Source organism: Periplaneta americana, chromosome 5 (genome assembly GCF_040183065.1).
Source record: "Periplaneta americana isolate PAMFEO1 chromosome 5, P.americana_PAMFEO1_priV1, whole genome shotgun sequence".
In the NCBI taxonomy this organism is placed as follows: domain Eukaryota; kingdom Metazoa; phylum Arthropoda; class Insecta; order Blattodea; family Blattidae; genus Periplaneta; species Periplaneta americana.
The window spans coordinates 155,156,264-155,177,070 of NC_091121.1; the positions used below are offsets into that span (position 1 = coordinate 155,156,264).

Sequence of the window (20,807 nt, forward strand, 5' to 3'; positions counted from 1 at the left end):
GGATTTGCCCATACATGCTACATGCCCTGCCCTTCTCAAATGTCTGGATTTAATGTTCCTAATTATATCAGGTGAAGAATACAATGCACGCAGTTCTGTGTTGTGTAACTTTCTCTATTCTCCTGTAACTTCATCCCTCTTAGCACCAAATATTTTCCTAAGCACCTTATTCTCAAACACCCTTAACCTGTTCCTCAAGTTTCACAACCATACAGAACAACGGTAATATAATTGTTTTATAAATTCTAACTTTCAGCTTTTTTGAGAGCTGACTGGATGATAGCTTCTCAACCGAATAATAACACGCATTTCCCATATTTATTCCACATTTAATTTCCTCCCTAAGTTGGTGCACAAGTTCGTAGCGTTTTTTCGTAAGTTTATTAAACACATCAGATACACATAAGAGAGAAGTTAATCATCAAAACTATATTCACCTTCACTATTTACAACAGTCTGCCTACACTGGATTAGTTTTTCGATTCCACGCATGTAGAAATCCCGTGGTTTTGAGTTAAAGAAGTCGTCAAGCCATATTCAGAGGAATTTTAAACACAATCGTCAAATTCAAACTAATATGAGAGTTTTATTTGAAAACTTTAAATTTAAAGCAATAGGTTTCAGGTTGTATGCTACAAAAATACAAATAAGTGTTTTATTAAGATTTATTTTAAAGTAATACCCCACACACAACTGAAAGTACAAACATCCTATAACACAACACTTTGCGACATTATACATAAATATGAAGTGAAACATGTACTGGCACAAACCAAAATTAAAACCAACTTTCACACCTACCATGAAGATAGGACCTATTATTTTTGTGTTGGTTATATCTTCATTATTACTATAATAATGATACCCTATCACTAATCATTGAGCTTTCATCATGATATCAAAGTTTCACTACTAATCTTTACACAGGTAGGAAAAAACGGATATTCCATACTAAAAGTAACATGAGCTATGAAGCTTACAGTATGTTAAGACCTCAGAGACAACACAGCATGTATTAACATATGTAATAATCATTTAAATTTCAACTTGGTTGAAGATATGAAGGACTATTCTACACTTCTAATTAACTATCTCATACCAAATAGAACAATTATTACATTAGTCTAACTTCTTCCAATTTTTGTTTACTTCAGAACATTATATTATCAGTATATTTGAATAATTTCTTTAAGAGTAAGAACAAAAAGAGTTACATGTCTTGTAACATATGTAATACTATTTATTTTACGCAATACACTTTCCTATACATTAATTACGAGTGGGGGAAGAGATGGATTTACTCATAGGGGAAATTTGCTTACCATGGTGGCAATTCACTGCAAATGAAATCGTGCATTAGCAAAACTGCAGAAACAGTTTTAAAAATGAGTATTTTTTTGCAATGCCTAGCAACAAGAAAGAAAAATAAAATGTCAATGGCAAAACATGTTTACTTCGTAATCTCTTACTTTCCCCAACATCAAAGTGTAACACATCAGCAAATCACATAGAAATAACCAATTTATCAGCTAGGTACAAACTTCTTAAATTAATTATTAAAGAGTATCTGGCAAGGCCCATCTCTCAGCACTTCTTTTAAACCACAAGCTTCCTATTCTTGTGCGAGCTGTTGAATAAGAGACATTATTTTCCTATAAAAGAGAGTTTACAAAAAAAAAAAAAACAATAGAATACCAAAGCATAAATGAAACTGGGTATGTAAATAAAAGTACAAGTTGCAATATATGGCTAAAATAATGGAACAGGTTACTAGTTTAATTCAAATGAGGATGACGAAGAGGCAATTTAAATACTTGAAATGATTTATAGTTGCAGTACCATACTACCCTTCTGCTTCTATATGCAATACATTTATGATGTAAGCACATATATGCTTATAGTTTTTTAGAAGTACAAAATTTGTTATGTCTGGGCAAGTCATTTTGGTTGCAGGGCTCCATCATGCTCTCTGCCTTCTCTATTCCCTACAGCAATGTGTTTTGTATCTTCAGCACTTGTACTAACTGATACAAAAACATTGTTACATATTTATTTCAGGTGCATTCACACTTCCATCAGTATGAAAAGCATCCATTAACAACCGTCAGTTCAGTCTGTCAGTCTTCCAAAAACTGCCCAATTGATTAGTGTGTGTTGAAGCTCCGATAGACAACTCTGCTACACAGTTTTTGTGTGTACAGTAGAAAGCAATTCAATTTGGACCTGCCACAGTCAGCTACAGCATATGCTGGAAATGATGTCCCTCCATTTGTTCACATGTTTCACCATGTTCTAGCAATCTTATGGAGCATTCTGAAATCTACACTTTGGATAGCAGAGATCTTCAGCTCTTCTAAGGTGTGTGGATTGTGTTTGTACAAAATTTGTTTCAAATGTCCACATGAAATGTAATCTGAACTGATAAGATCTGGAGATCTTGGAGGCCATAGTCCTGTTGATATGATTCTGTAGCCAAAAAATCCCCTCAGCATTGTCATGGTTGCACCTATTGCATGACAAATCATACTGTCTTGCTGTATCCAGGAGTTACGTTCATCCACTTTCAGTAAGGCTATGAACTGCACTGACAGTATCTTGGTAGACTTCAGCATTCAAGGTTGTTTTAAAAACAGGAGCTTGACTATTTGTTGTCTTGATATGGCACACCAGACGCCAATTTTCAGAGGATGCAGAGAAGACTCAACCAATAATTAAATCACATTCACAATAGTCAAAGCCAACAATGCAAGTGATTGCTGCACATGGTTACTAATTACGGCATAGGAATATATATTACAAAAAAAGAAAAGTGAAACCTCTCTGAAAGACTACTCCTATTAACAGACCAACCCTCTTAGAGATTGGTTTTTCTTAGAACCAATTTAAAAATCCATAAAAAAATCAAATGCTTCTTTTTTTTTTACCTCCATTTAAGTACCACTCATTGAATAGCCTTTTCTTAATTTTACCCCTTTTAAGAGACCAGATTTCAAAATTAATGTACAGTATTATAATTTTACAATGCAGTAGTTGAGGCATTAAATACATTCTGAAAATCTGATAAGAGTACTGCACTGTACCTTCCAAAGTTTAAATGAAATTTGAAGTTAAGTATTCATAGTCAATGTCCGATTCTTTAATCCTATATCTGAGAAATGTTGGAATTTCTAGTGAAAAAGAGGTTTTTGTTAAGGGTTGTGACTACTGCACACAGCCTTCAGGGTCTGACCATAGAATACCTATATGGTATTTGCTACCTTGTTTAACAGTAACATGAAAAGTGCATTATTGTTGGAGGATGAAGTCAAAGTGATTCGCGAAAGTGACAGTGTTTTATCTGAAAGACAATTAGCAGAAAATTTAGATGTGACAATACTCACATTAATTCAGTTTTAAAATCGAAGGAATAAATTGAGAAGTTTAATATCAAAGACGGACATCTGTCGTCTCCATAGTTTTGATCTAAAGGTAATTTTTTAATTCACAGTGTTCTCTGTAATATTTAACACAATTTATTTTATAAATGTAGTGTTAGAGTTTGCATATGGTTTCACTATAACTGGAAAAAGCATGAAAAATTGTATAAAAAAACCACAGCTATCTAGATTTTGATTGAGGTCAGATGTCCGTCTTTGATATTAAGCTACTCAATTATAACCGAGTGAAATGCCATTGAAAGACTGTTGACTTTTAACTCATTACTTGTGTTAAAAAAAAGGCCTCTCCCTATTAAGTAACCAACCCTCTATAACAGTGATTCCCAAACTGAGGTTGTGTAAAGAGCTTAGGGGGTTGTGAGATGATTTACAACATAAACAAAAAAAATGCCTTATTAACATACACTTATTGTGTATAAATGTTTATCAATATTGATATACAGAGAATGTTTGTGTGTTTGTATGAAGTAATCTCAGAAGCTACTTAACCGATTTGGATAATTTCTTCACACTTTAAAAGTGTAGTTTCTCTCGATGGACATAATGCTATAATGCTATTACAGTAACTCCTGAGTGAATCGAGGATTGGGGAAAGATTAAAATAGAAAACTTGATTCAGTATTCTGTCGCAATATTGTAGTCTATTATTTGATTATGTAAACTTTATTTGGTCCACATAAACTACTCTAATTTTATACACTTCAGTTTCTTTTTATCCACAGAACATAATATTTTTAAGAGTTTTGTCGTAAAGATGAGTATTTTACCTTTGAGCTCACTGTAGCCGAGTTATTTTACAAAGTATCACGAAATGGCGCTCATGCGCCCATAATTTACCCATATTCGTTTCCTGTGTTTCTTAAAATAATATTGAAGTACATTTATTTTCTTTTTTTTTTATTTACATAAACAATTATGCTTAACCGAGCAAGTTGGCTCAGATGGTAGAGTTTGAGACGCCCATTCGGGAGGTTACGGGTTCAAACTCTGTGGCTGATCAATCTGACTGGGATTTTTCATGGTTTCCCTTAGTCATAAAGGCAAATGCCAGATTGGAAATTTACGTATCATGATTCATCACCACCTCAATTACCAATACAATAAACATTAATCAAAATCTATAACCAGTTACATGAATAAAAGCCATCTACAACACAAGACAGAAACAGGAACTCAACAAGAGTAAAAATGGCCTACTGGTATACCCACACATTCTGAAGACGCAACATGACCACAGATGTTAAAGCGTGTATAAATAAACTTAACAAAGAAACAAAAGATGCACAGTGAAGCCAACATAAAAAATTATCTTCATACACAATCCACTCTATATTTACATTAATTTGGAGTGATTTATTAAAGGATGCATTCAAGACTAATTTAGAAATATGTTAAATGAATTATCCTTGGACCAAAAAGGGATGTTCCCTGAACCAAATGATCCTATTTTAATTATTTGCATATAATAATTAGGAAACATGTTAAAGGAATTATCCTTGCACCAATTAAGTGCTCTCTGCACCAAAATGATCGCATTTTAATTATTTAAATACAATTTCTTAAGTAACATATTAAACAATTTACCTTCCTATCAAACACGGATGTTCCCTGGACCAAATGTCCTATTTTAATTATGTAATTACTTTACATTTATTTCTAACAAGTGCAGCAAAGTGCACAGGTATGGCTAGTTTATGTATAAAGGCTCTGTGATGTAATACTTAAGGGTCCTGTCCAGTTAAAAATATCTATTTATTTTATTAATTGTTAAAGTCAACACTGAGATAAGAACAATGAGGGTGGGGGGAGGACACAAACCACGTTTTTCTACCATGTTTATTTTCTGTTGTAATGTGGCATGTTACAATGATGTAACAGCAGATCATACTGATTTTGACACATGTGAAGAAATACTAAGCAGTATTAAATAGCCGTGTTTGTCCCAGTCTTCATTTTAATCAGTATTTCTAAGGCAATGGCCGGAATTAAATCGTTTTAACCCCAGAAGGGAATTAATGTATTAGTGTCAGAAGTCGGTTTACTTGAGAACAGAAATAATAATCATCATCATACATGGCAGGACAGCCCATTACAGGCCCTAGCCTTCTTCAGAATGTCCTTCCAGACTTCTAAATTCTTCCATTTTCTAATTTTACTAATTCTAATATCCTGCAAGACATGAACAGAAATAATACAGAATGGTTTAATTGCAGTGAAATTAGGTCATGCCATCAAGAAAAGTGTTTTTGTTGCTGAGAAAGTGTTAGCATAAATAATATTGAAGGAATTGCAGAAGGTATAAGTTTTTCAAGATTCTTTCTAAAGTGTTGTTCTAAACATAGATACACTAACAAAGAAACCATCCAAGGTCGTGTAGCTTGACTTTAATAAAAATGCATATTTAAGGTATTTTCGTTTGTTAAGGAACATGGTGATAGTCGTTCGATTCACTTTTTCCTCATTTACAAAATGACCTGAAAATCGATGCTACTTATGCCGCTTCTTGCTCGCATTCGGATCCTCATAGTTCCGCAACACAGTATCATAGCTCCCACATTAATGCTCTAGTCTATTTTCTTTTCCTCTTAACTCATATTAATAGAGTACTCTTGCTGGAATACAAATTCAATTTGAATTTAAAATATGTATTAACATTGTGACTCACCTTAAATATGATAGTGGGATCGAAATGAAATGGTCGGATGAAAGAGCCATTGAACAGTACAAACATTTTATATATTTAATAAAAAAAACAGAAATTATTCCAGAAATCCCACGTAAACCTGCGGTAGCAAAATTCAGACTGCTTACAGAACACGATTATTTGGCCAAACACTTGAATAAAATAGGAATTTACACAAATCCAAATTGCCCTCTATGCAACAAAGAAGAAGAAATGACTGAAGACCATCTACAAACCTGTGAAGTTCTACCTGATGGATCCACCAAAGAGAAATATTGGAGAGCAAGAACGCTAATGGCTTCGTTGCCAAAGCCCAGCATTAGATAACAACAACACACATTTTATATAGGTTGGTTTTTCACACTCTTCTGTGACACACACACTGTTTCCAACATGGAACATTGTTGCAAGAACATTATCAAACTTCTTTGCATGTTTCTCAGTCACAAATCACGTATAGACTATTAGCATGTCTCAGAAGACAGGTGAATGAAACTGTTGATACACAACAGAATGGAATGTCATCATGAAGCATGTGTCTGGAATGTTTTCACAGATAATTTTGTCTGAAATACTCTTCTAGCTTTCGAATTACAATTTTATATTGCCTAAAAGAAACACACATCCAAGAGTTGCAAAAATCTTGTAGTTTTTGGGGGGATAATTTGTGTTTTGCCTTATCATCTAAAGTATTGTTTTCTCCTTCAAAAGTAAATATAGTGTCATCTGACCACTCCAGGAACTCAGTAGTAATGGTGTCTCTTTCTTAACATCCAGGAGAAATAAATCTCTTGTGATTTTTTTGTCAGTTTACCAGAACTACTTGCATCGACCACAACATTAATTGGCTTATAATTGTCTACACGTTGTTTTACTTTAGGTCCAAATTCCCCTTTTGGTTCTTGAAAGCATAGTATATACTTCCATCTGCATACCTATAGATTTGGACGGTGTATGAATGAGTGAAAGATGTCATGGATTGCACTACTACTGTATTAATGTGAGTTAAGAGAAAACAAAGTGACTGGAGCATTAATGCGAAAGCTGTGAGGATCTGAGTGTGTGCAAGAAATGGTATAAGTAGCAATGATTTTAAAGTCTGTGTATTTCATAAACGAGGAAAAAGTGAAACGAATGATTATCACCATGTTCAACGAATGTAAATTAGTTTAGATATGCATTTTCATTAAATTCAAGCTACACGATCTGGGACGGTCCCCTTGTAAGAGGCTACAACTAAGTAATTATGGTTAGGGCGAGGCCTTTAGATAAGAGAGAGTAATCACATTTTTATATGCCTGTTTTTCTAGTTATCCTTCTGCAACAACACAAAATCTAAAATGTTATCCATCATATTCAGTGCCATATATGTAATGTATTTGTCATTAAAATCGGGGCTGTCATAGTGGCCATCACCAGCTATCTGAACTCTGTTTTACTTTCCCATAATTTTCAACTGTTCGTCTCTCTTTTGTTTCCACACTTTAATTCCAGGACCTATATATGTTTTTAATATATAATGCATACTATCATGTCCCAGAGTGGCTACATTTGTTTCACGAAAACGTTTGAAAAGTAAAAACCCATACCATTTACATATATGGATGTAGCTAATCTCGCATACATTACGATTGCCTACTCGAGTTTTCTTGTGAACATCACACATTTCTGTGCACTTAGTTTCAACACATAAATGTGGTCCTTTGGCTCAAAGTTTCACAGTAACCAGTTTACCACATTTCATACAGGAAACAAAAAAAGAACATGAAACATTCTCTTGTTACAAAGAACATTTTATTTTTCACTCCTTCACTTTCGACAAACACATTATTTTTTTATTCTTCGGTTCCACCACTCTGTCAGGTAGTGTGAATGATTTATTCTGAATTGTTGCTGTTTCATTATAGTTCTCACTTTCAATTCGAAAATTTCCATATATTTCATGTCTCATTCACACTGTACACAGATTTCTGGCAAATTAATATAAAATTGTGTTTTTTCCGTTGATTGGTTCTTCTTCCTAATATTCATCTGGATTGAATGTCTTTTACGAAATTTTCGTAACTAACTTCATAACACTGAAAACTGGTACTTTCTTCCAATCCAATATTACTTCATCATGTACTACTTTTTCTTAGATAGGCAGTTTTTTCTTACATTTTAATGACGAATCTAATAATCATTTCTCTGCCCTTAAATAAACAGAAGGAATCACATTCTGTTTTAAAATTCTGCATTCTTCAGTTTGAAGTTACTGGATTTTAAGAGGCAGGATTGTTCATAGTCATCTTTAGTCAAATGAACAGAGCATACTTGTGTATATCTGCTTGGAATAAACTCTTTGCAATTATTCCTATTCAGCCATTTGTGTATACCATTCTGAAGACTTTTCCCTATTCGGAGATTCATGAAAACTTGTAATATTACTATTCTAATAATGTTCAGGACAATTAGTACAACCACAAACACTACAAATCATAATTATTATTGCAATAGTGGACACAAATACAGCGTGATAAAGAAAATAAGCAAACAGCACTACAATGATGCAATCTAACTGCACATACGAGGGCTCAACTGACATCATCAACGCTGAGGGGATTGCTAAAGAATGATCGACCTTACAACATTCAGATTTTCTTTGCAGTTTTTGTGAGGGAATAAGCTCGTCAATTATAAAAACATGAAATTTAATCAGACAGGGCCTTTAAGTTTAAGCTTCGACAATGCATGAAAACCACATTGTCAGTTGTAATCCAGCCTTTTGACGAAACTCGTATAAAATTTTATGATTTGAAGAGCAAGTTCTAACTCGTCTAACACATCTTATAGATATAAATGGTGGGAAGAGAGAGGGTGAACGACTTCAGTCATTTGTACACAGTGAATGTTTTCCTTTTGTGTGTGTGTAGCAAGTGTAAACACGTAATTTCAAATGTTTGAAATGGGAATAGATGAAATAGGGAAAATTATTTCACAGAAAAATTCTAAAGAGCCAACATTACGAACAATTCTATCTGCTTTTAAATAATAAGAAATGAGCAGTAAAGTGACGAACCTATTAGCAGTAAAGAAATTACATGCATGCTAATGAACATCAGTCTGAGGCAGTTCGATGCTATAGCATCGAGTATCAAAGCTAAAAAAAAATGTAGATGATGTCGAGAGTCAAAAAATTGTGGCAATATTTTTTATATACTGCTATTAAAGGGAAAGAGCATAATGTAATATCCAACAGCTCAGAACTCCTTTTTTAAAATAAGACTTCAAAAAAATAGATGCAAAATGTGGCATGATTACAATATTTCTTTGGACAAGATTAAAGGACTAACTAAACTCTGCAAATTGCTTCGGTGTCCTATGCTAATGGAACCTTCCAGCAAATTTTGTTGAATACAATCAAAAGACGCAGTAAACCACTGAAATATAAAAAAGGAACACAGCTATTACCTGGAATATATTAAGGTGATAAATACTTGTTCGATATGTAATTTTTAATGGGCTCTAAGTAGGTCTTCCAATCTCATCTTTCATTCCGAAATAAGAGCTATTAAATAAGAAAATTGTAGTCATCTGACAAAATCACACAACATAAAAGTTTTCTCAATACAGTTCATTTGTGAACTGTTTAAAAATATATAAAAAAAAAAAAAAAAAAGTATTAATATTCAAGGGAGCATCTGCCAACCTGAAGTGAAATGTTTACCAAAGGACCTGAAGACTTTTGAGTGATTTCAAGGACACAGAACAAGGAGGGGGAGGGGGTCAATTTTTATACATATGAGATTGACTGAAGTTCACTTTACAATAGTGAAATTAAAATCACTTTGTTATTTCACGGCATTTATAAAAAAAATAACAATATCATCTCCTACATGTATTTAAACAAATTTTCCAAGTGCGTAACACATGTAAATTAATTTTATTTAATACTTATTTTCGAGAGTTTTAGGTAGCTAACAGTCTAATTTCTTCTTTAGTCATATTCATAATTTGCTATTTAGGCCAGAGGGATGAGGAAAGAGGGGAAGAGGAAGGGAGGAAGGAGAGAAAAAGACAGAGAGAAAGCTTATTTAAACTTTATATGCGTTTCATAAATCCACACTACACAATTGTTCGGAATTTTTTTTTCAATAAAATCTCTTTTCAAAACTTAAAATTTATTTACGTATATAATTATTATTACTGATATATATATTTAAATGTATAATATCCAACACTTCAAAAAAAAAAAAAAAAAAAAAAAAAAAAAAAAAAAAAAAAAAAAAATCGAGTATTCTGTTATATATTTATTCAACACACTTAGATCCCTAAGATTTTGCAAATAAAATCTCTTCCACATTACAACTAGCAAGTGAGATGCAGTTTATGACTGGTACAACACAACATTAAGGTACGACTAATTGTGCTACTCTCAACCTGTTTTATCTTCACAAATGTTCGTCTAAAAGTCAATTTAAGAGCTTAGCACAGGAGAACACAAAAGTTTTTCTATTCTATAACCGGCTGTCAATATATGATCCTTACTTTCTGCAGCTTACAATGATTACAAATTTCCAATGTAAATGTATATATTTATTATTTCTGAACGATGATATATGAAAAATCAAATCCCACTAAAAGTGGCACACAGAAAGTTCGAAGAGTAGCTGTATACTACCACAAAAATCAGATGAATACAAACTTGTGCAAGATTCCGAACATTTTGAAGTACAAATGCAGAGGACTAAAAGATGCTGATGCTGTAACTCACTAGCGGCCTTATGGTCTATCCTGCCGAAGGTGTACTCTTGTGCACAATAAGCGACCTAAAAAGAAATGCTCTTTTGGTTCAATTTTTTACTTTAAGAACTATGATTAGTAGAGCTTGAAAACATGACAAAATATTTTCAATCCTTTGTTGAAAAACTACAAAGACTAGAGAAGTTATGGTGTCTTCATGGAACCACAGGGCAAGGTTTAAATTCAAGTAAGAGAAGTGACTGGTACAAAATAAAATTTAAGAAAAACGATCCAATAAAATAAAACTCTCAGTAAGTGATACTACATAGATATTACTCCACACAATCATCTTTATTGACAAATGGAGAAAAAAAAAATCCAAATGCTTTCCTTTCTTTCTAATTGATGCAACACTATACAGTAGCTTTATACCATGAATTAAATTTCCATGTTTTCTGCCTAACTATGCACATGTGTTTGTAAGTTATGGTGCATGTTTCAGCATGTACTGGTATCTAAACCTACATTCATGATAAACATCGACAAATTCCATTTTTTTTTTAAATTTCTTACATCCGGAATACAATTTTATACATTCTATTATGAAAACTACTGTACGCAAATTCGAAAATCTAAAAAACTTTAAGCTGCAAATTAATTATTTTTGTCATAATATTCTACAGAGAATATAGAAATCATAATAAATGACAACTGAACAAATAACAAAAAGAATTCAGTCTGTAAGGTTCCACTAACATACTGGCACAATACAACATTCATGAATTTTCAAGAAATTTGAAAATTTACTGATTTCAACCATCTCTAAAGATCTCTGCTATGTTACATACAAACAAGCAGAAAGACACTGTTGTAATGAAGGATACTCCAAGAAGAAATACTAAATTAATCCCGATAGAGTGTCCTACTTTACAAGTATTACAAGACATTTTCACTGGAATATTCAGCAATGTAACTATCTGTAGTGTTTGTATATCTTAATTATCATCGAAACTGTTGCATATTTGGTATTCATAACGAGAATTTAAAATGTGGGGAGAAGTGTAACTCACACCAAATTACGCCCATAAAACAATATAATTTTAAAGGTACAGTATCAAGGTGAAAATATCTTATAATACTTCACAAGTCTATGACAGTCATTCACATATTGGTGTCATCAGATGATTGTTGTGATGGTTTCAAGGCCTTGTGCTTTCTTTCCACATCCGGCTCATGATCACGCTTTCTGGCCCGTTCATGCTGTGGTGGTGGTGGTGGAGGTGGTGATACAGTAGATGCTGTGGTGGTGCTCTCTGCAGGACTGAAAAACACAATCATCATAGGACCAAATTAATATTAAATGTAACTAAGGTATACAATCAGAAGGTAAGCCTTAGAGAGCTGCAGAATAGGGCTTACAACCGGTTTTCATTCGACCAGTCAGAGAGCATCTGACCGAATGTTCGAATTTCAACTGGTTACCCCTGAAGTTTTGCAGGCTAGACAAAACATTGACTTTTCTGAGTACACAAACGAAGTAACAATTGAAGGAAATTTAAAAAAATGTATTTGCCTAATATAGACCTACAATTGACTATATACTTTATTACACTTACCTTCATAACATATATAGATGAACAAATGGACATCGGTAACAACAAAGGAAATAAGTATAATGCATAATATGAAATCTGATGTACAGAAATTCAAGAATAGAATAAATTACAATTACTTACTAAACAGAAGAGAATAAGTACATACATTCTATTGTTTTGTTTCTTTATCAATGCCTCCAGGTTGTCATTTGACATTTCTGGTCCCTCCTGGCAATGGCAAGTGTAACCCAACCCACTTCTGAGGTTGGAGTGCCTGGAAGGCGAAGTTACACTACCCTGACGATATGATAGGATGATTATGAAGTGCCAGAAGAAGTCTTAAACCTAAGTCTAACTTAATTTCCAGACCATGGACGAACACAGGAACAATCCCTTTAAGGAAAAATTCCTGTGTTCTAACCAGGAATCGAACTTGAGACCTCATGAACTGTAGTCAGAAGCTCTGACCACTAGCCCATGAGGCTGGTCACATTCTATTGTAACATTTACACTTTGAACTAAAAATGTATACCTCTAAAACAGTAGTTAATGTCTTTACTTACTCTAAGCAGATACATTATTTCATTAATAAATCATTTTTAGGAAAACATGTTTTGCTCTTCACTATACCAGCTGTAATAAATGAATGAATCAATCAATCAATCCATTAATGAATGAACCAATCAGTGAATCAGTCAATGGATGGATGATTGACTGACTTTAGTAAGAGAAGAATTATCAATTAAATAGGCCTACACAATGATAATCGCGTCCTTGCAAGGGTTCTTGACTCAATGTGGTCTGCCTTTGCTGTCCACCCACAAAAAGTGAGAAACAGCTCGAATATTCGTTAAACCGAATCTGGAGCACTCCAAGAGATGGAAGAGCTTTGCATACTGACTACAGTGTCAGACGTTTAAATAGCAATATATATAATTGCTATTTTTTGTAACCGGTTGTGCACAATTCTAATAAGTCTAACTGAACATAAAACTATACATCCTAATGACAAATAACAATGATACATATTACTTTCGAACCATAGACAAAGTGAAATGCCAACACTAGGCAATTAATTTAACTGGTTAAAGTTATGCTCATAATCCGCAGTCAATGATATTGCAATAGTGGGGCATCAACGAAATGACCTTTCTAGGAGGAAATCAAACAAGATTAACCTCAGAAACATTCTCGCGACATATTTTTTTTATTCACTATTTCATATACATCTTTGGGATTCCAACCAAAATCCCAGAGGTGTCCTTTAACTTTGCACAGGGGCTGGTATTATTTATGGAGATTAATTTTACCATTTGTATTTTTTAATATTGGTGTCAACGGAGATTGTTGGAGATTGATTTGTACTTTTCGCGGAGATTAATGGACATTTTGGAAAATACAATTATTTTGGAATTAAGAGTATTAACTCAGTATAAATATTACTTTCCAAATAATTAACATTAAAGGTTCGTTGGATTCTGGTAAAGGTGTGGTATGGCCAATAGACAATATTTGTTGGATTGAGGCTGTATTTAACACACATTCATTAAAAACGAAAAAAAACTTGCAGCCCTCAAATTAACACTTTCAAATTATTAGTGAAATGTTGAATTCTCCGTCTTTTGAGTTCACTAATGTAACCAGAACACCTGCAATACTATGTAATGTAGTCTACTTGGATATATAACAAATTCAAGTGAAAAAAAAAAAAAAAAAAAAAAAAAAAATCCGAAAAAAAAATCGAGAATATGAAATTTGCTATAAAAAGACACTATTGTAATAATTCGCCAATGTGTTCATATTTCGCTATTAGAACTCTATTTCGCGATTTGTCGCGTTTTATCCGCATATTATTAATCAGGATCACTTAATTCGTAAAGATTAGTAAAAATCTATTGTACATCTATTATGTCGTGATTTTTACGATATCCATAAGTACCTGCCCTGACTATGCACCATAATGAAGGCCTGTGATTCATATGTTGAAGGAACCACATCCAAATTAATTCCACATGCTCTAAGAAACAAATCGAAAGTACTTTCAATCATCTGACTTCAACATAGTTTTTGTATTCTTTATTATAATTACTCAAAAGAAAATCAGTCGGTTGGTAGAAGTGCCAATGGGCTTAAGGTACAGGTTTGATTCTATTGTATTGGTAAGGGATTAACTTCATAACTTCTGGAAAGATGAGGCCAATTTTATTAAATTAAGCATCACTTCTCTTTCCATGAAATAAAAATACCTGGAGAATCGTTCTCATGATGAAATGAAAAAAGAAAGGAAATTTCTTCACCTTGAGTCCAAATTTGTCCTCAAGACTGTGGAGATACATACAGTACATTATTCATCAAATGCATCCTTATGATGGTTAAGAAAACTATATTAATTCGTTTTACAAATTCTTGGATTCTGTGCTTAAAAGAATGTGGCTACTCATCACAATATGACACTGGCCTAATATTTTATTTATTTTCTTATTTTCTAAATACACAAAAAATAAACTTACTACCATAACTTACAAGGACAGTGGAATATTGTTAAATACTAATGGATTGAAATTTCTGTTCAATACAGATCAAGGTACTATCTACATATGAGGTGTGATCAATAATATGGTGAGTCAAAGCCCACTCCTCAAGAAATAGCAGCAAAGATTTTATGAGGGTGAATCACCCATTTCCATGGAGGAATTTCGTTTACAATTGGAGTTTTAGCAATGAGTGTGTCTGTGATATAGATTGATATTTCTTCCTTGTATTTCTCCTTCATCTGCAAAGTAAATATTGAAGAGTTCATGCAGATAATCGGAATTTTTCCATTGGAATTTGAATCAAGGTTTAAGAATTAAACCTTCTTAGTCAGATTCCCAGCTATTTGGTTCACCATATTCAGTTGATGTAGATCTCAAAAGAGCAAAGTTACAGTTGTCAACAGAGCAGAAAAGTGCATAGAACTGTTGAAATGTAAATAAGCAATAAATGTAATCATTAAGTAATTTGTCTCTCCTTCTTGCCATTTCCAAGGCTTGTTATATGTAACATTCGAACAGCTGTATCTTCACACCCATTGAAAATTGGACATATGTTATATGAACTTTTAAATCAAATTAGTCCATACTATTACTTCAGTTTGTGACTTCGGTTTTATCACCATCCCTTGATATATTGTGAAACAATTTTCACACTTTCAAAGTACAGTCATTGACTTTTCGAAAGTGATTCTGTATTTCCACTAAATTTAGGAGAATGGAAAATAACAGCTGTAATTAAATTTTTAATTAGTTTTCTTTGTAACTCGGCATTATTTTTCAAACCTTTTGGTAAAGTAGATTTCATTTAAAGGTATTAATACATCTACTGTCTTAAAGCTTGTCCACATGGTCATTCTTGCTTCAATCCAAGTTTCTTGACAAATGGCACATGAAACACCAAAAATTGAATTCTGATATGAACTGTCAGCTTTGAATCTTAGCACTTAATCATATAAATGCAACAGTCAATTTAAGCTTCACTCTTTCTTCCGTCATATTCTTTTGATTCGATGTTCATAGTTCTGTGTGCTGTCAACTGAATGGCTAGTAAGTGGAAATTTAAAGATTTTATTGAACTATACAATAGTTTTCCATATTCGTGGAAAAACGTGAGATGGCAACTACTAAAAATTGGATAAAAAATACTGAATATTCTGGAGATCAGCCAATTACTACAAAGGAAACAGTAACATGGGAAAATCAACAGCATAAGCTCATATTATAGTATAGTGCAGCCATTTTCAACTGTGTGCTGCGAGACAATAAAAATAGTAAAGGTTGTAACAAAAACTGAAAAAATAAAAGTGAAAAGAGTAGTAAAAAGTGAGTCCACAAGAGTCAACATTCAGTAAACATATTCCCTCCTAAAACTCTTAATCCTCCTCCTGTTGTGAACCACTGGTTTAGATTATACTAGTGGCTTGTGCAGCAAATGCTGCTGCAAACTAAGTTCGTTAGACATTCAAATAATAATTTTTCAGATTTATTTTCAATGAAGAATACTTGTCTTTTTGATAGTTATTTGCTTCCATAATAATGAAACATACTCCCTCTGAATGGATATTTTTAGGCCAAATACTTTTTCTTGAACCTATCCAACTTCAGTTTTTGAGATTCAATGCGAAAATGCAAGCATCAATGTCAGGACGATAGCAGTAACTATTTCAGGTTATTGTGGATTGTAGGCAAAAGTTAAAAAAATGTCAGGTTTGCTAAGCTTTCGAACAATAGCATTTTCGCATAACTGCTGCATGTAGAACTTGAAATGTAGAGCGTAAAATCATTTTATCCTACTAAGAGATCTTGCTTAAATGATCTGGAGACTACAAAATTTTCTAGGCCTCTTATTTTATCAGTAAGTAATACCTTTTGATCTTTCCTTAGGAACTGTATTTTTTGCGCTCTCTCGAGCCAATACTGAAGACAATGACACAAATCAATATCTACACTACACCACCATTAAGTATATGAAAAAGACCGAACCCCACTGGGTTAATAAGTATAAAAATATTTGATTTTTAATAACAATATTATCATCTTACTCAAGTTTTGTAGTTATATATAGCAGACACTCGGTAAATTATAGAAATTAAGATCTAAATTAAGATATTCTCTACATTTACTTACATAACCACAAAACGTTTCACTTTCATGTCATCAATATAGCATCAATATTATGTACAATTAATGAAAAATAGATGCATCATGATATTAGCAATAATAATATTTAATTTCTAATGGTAATAATGTCATCAAACCACCTCAGGTTTCGTAGATTTGAATATCCAATACATAGCTGCACTCAGAAAATTATACACAGCAGAATCAGTTTTTCATAACAAATTGAATTGAGCTCTAAATATGTCGGCAATTCTGCAGATCATGGCCTTCGTGTAGTAGCCTATTGTTTATTGTAGTGTGTGTTTTGTTCTGAAATTCAATCAAGTTGGCCGTGATTGAATAAACTTAGTTCTCAAAACTGACAACAGATGGATTTTGGAAAATAGGAAAATTTATGTAGGAAAATTGACGTTTCACTGAAAACTACTACTTTTCCGAAAAACTTTGGATGCCAGGCATGAAAATGAGGGGTCACTCATTAAAATCCGTTCAGCCGTTTTCCCGTAATTTCCATTACCAGTTCAAATTATATATATAGATGTGTGTGCAGCAGGATTTTAAATTACACCTTTAGTGTGCCACATGCTAAAAAAGATATAGAGCATAATACAAAGTTCAGTTAACCTTCAGAATCATATTCTGCGGCCCAAGATATCTCTCTGTGATATGATAAATTATTAGATTTGTCTGTGATCTAAGATGTTCCTAGAGAAGGACTAAGCAGTATTGGCTATATGGCCCTTAATGAGGATATGGTAGGAAATCCTGTAACCAAAAATGTTATTTGTACTATAACATATCAACACAGTACAAATACATACATTTTAATCAATTCATATTAGCCTTAGCAAAATACCTACCAATCAATTACTACTACTAATATTGTTATTATTATACATATTATTATTTGCTGATGCAGAAAAATCAACAAGAACTACATGAACTACCCTGACAAATCAGTGTTAACAGACTGATTTATTATTTGAGATACATGAACTTCTAAACTCTGTGTAATGTATCATTTTATCAATGCACGTAAGAATAATTCAAAATAACAAATGAAACTAGAACTAATGTCTAAACGCACCATCGCACTTTAGTTGGCTGAAGCTTGAAATGATTGTGTAAATGGCCTTTAAAATATTATATCAATTTAAAAAAAATTAATATCTTATAAAGTTCCTTAAAACTTAATAATTTTACAATATTTTATTACAAGTTTAATAATAATAACCATAAGTTTAAAGTCAGAAACTTCTATTTCCCTGTTGGTTATCTACCAATAATGCAAGTTAAACCACACTCTACCAGCTTAGAAAAAAATTCCATTGCCACTAAATCGCCTCTAATTTATGGTAAAAAAAAAAAAAAAAAGGTAAAATGAGATCATGCTATAAACGCAGAGTTAATGAACACATTATATTAGTGTAATAAAACAATCTTCTACTGTCAAAGCATGAGTGAAATCTTGGATATTAAACAGGCAAAGGCCTTAGTATTAATAGAAAAGCATTAGCAAGCTCAATAATGTTGCAATAAGCGACTGACGACTAAAATGCCAAATTACTTACATCCATGTGCCCTCCCAGTCTCTTGGTCTCTTTACCAAACCTTTTATCAATATTTCCTTCCGTACCTGTAAAGTGACAAACACAGAACAACATTCCCACCATATGTTCAGCAAGCATATTAGTTATGCAAGAAGAAGTAACAAAGTGATATTTCAACATAAGAAAAAGAATATATGCAGGAAACAAAGAAACACTAGCAAAAGATCAGCTGATTAACTAAACATAGATCAGGCAGGATTATTTATTATACCTTAATCACTGAAGCTCAGAACTACATTTATAGATCAACGTGCACTCTTAAATTTTCTTACTGACAATCAGAACACATTCCCAAAGTTAGCATGCATCAGAAGTGTAAAGTGGCTATTCAGAAGAAATTGAATTTACTTGACATGTTTGCTAATTTTCACAAAACAGTGGCACACCATGATAAGCGCCCGTGAATGTGGTGTTCACAACATTTCAGACATTTAACTAAACTATACATATTCTCTAATTTCCCACATCTCGGGATTATAAAACAAACATAGTCTTCATTGCATACGAAAGAGGATACTTGCATGTGTCTATTCTGCATAATTTGTTTTCTTCACCATCAAAACACTATTTTTTAACATTTTTAATATCATATTACTAAATACCAGAAAATAAGGAAATGGCTAAACTATGAGTGCGGATAGAAGAGAATAATGAATAAATAAAATATATTACATGTATGAGTTTCAATTTCAATGCACCACTCAATAAGGTGTGTAAGTATACACATTCACAAAATTTAAATTGACCTGCTATACTTACAAATATCTTTTAAAGAACCTGGAGGTTCATTGCTACCCTCACATAAGCCCGTCATCGGTCCCTATCCTGAGCAAGATCAATCCAGTCTCTACCATTATATCCCACCTCCCTCAAATTCATTTTAATATTATCCTTCCATCTACGTCTCGGTCCCCCTAAAGGTCTTTTTCCATCCGGCCTCCCAACTACCACTCTATATCAATTTCTGGATTCACCCACACGTGCTACATGTCCTGCCCATCTCAAACGTCTGGATTTAATGTTCCTAATTATGTCAGGTGAAGAATACAATGCACACAGTTGTGCGCTGTGTAACTTTCTCCACTCTCCTGTAACTTCAAATAGTTTTCTAAGCACCTTATACTCAAACACCCTTAGCATCTGTTCCTGTCTCAAAGTGGGAGTCTAAGTTTCACAACCATACAGAATAACCGATAACATAAGTGTTTTATAAATTCTAACTTCCAGTTTTTTTAGAGTAAACTGGATGATAAAAGCTTCTCAACCGAATAACAGGTATTTCCCATATTTATTCTGCGTTTAATTTGCTCCCAAGTGTAATTTATAATTGTTACTGTTATGCTGCGATAAAATGATAAGTAGGAAATAATGACTGATGCAGATCCTGATTGTGAAAGAAAATACGTAGTCTACTGGATTATTATTATTATTATTATTATTATTATTATTATTACTACTACTATTAAAATAGCTGTTCCATCATACAAATGATTATTATTTGTGTGTTCATATTCAACAGCAATTGTAGAATATGTCACGTGTTGTATGTAGCATTCTGGTCTAAGGCATCATGCTTAAAAACCCACGTTACAGAGTACGCGCTGATTCCAGTCCTTTTGGGAAGGAATTTTCTCATGAAATTTCGACCTGTATATGGGACCGGTGTCCACTCCGTATCATGATGACTGTGATGAATTTGGAATGCTAAGTAGCGAAATTTGGCTTTGAAAACCAGATGTAACAGCTGTAGTGTATATATTACGTTGCAGGATGCTATTTAACAGAGCACAGCACTGACACTATATCCTAATGCAGTACAAGGAGCAAATAGTAACAGAAGCTGGCTGACTGACAACCAATGTTCCCACCTCTGTGTCTGGGTCTGGTAAGGCTAACTAGAAATATATTTTTTTTTTTTTACAATTCATTTTTATATTTCAATATGCCTAGTGAATTATTAAATAAGTATATAATAAATTTTCGATCTTAAGACATATCAACTTGCAAATGTTTATTTGCTATTTAATAAGATATATGAACATTTTCGCCGTTTAGGGCATCTTCAGATATAACAAAAACATATAATCTGAACCTATAATAATAAT

The 20,807-nt window shown here is 32.9% G+C and overlaps 1 protein-coding gene across 3 annotated transcripts in view; it reads right to left on the minus strand.

Annotated features, from left to right (window-relative positions):
• Positions 1-651: 651 nt before the first annotated feature.
• The window catches only part of Mlf (myeloid leukemia factor), a 64,762-nt gene continuing 44,606 nt past the window's right edge, over positions 652-20,807 (minus strand). For 2 of the 3 annotated variants that reach the window (XM_069826702.1, XM_069826701.1), the window contains one exon: positions 652-12,163. In XM_069826702.1, the coding sequence (XP_069682803.1) occupies positions 12,004-12,163 (160 nt within the window). In that variant the 3' untranslated portion in view covers positions 652-12,003. Of the gene's footprint in view, positions 12,164-18,663; positions 18,729-20,807 lie in introns of all 3 variants that reach the window. The other variant, XM_069826703.1, reaches the window with a different exon arrangement.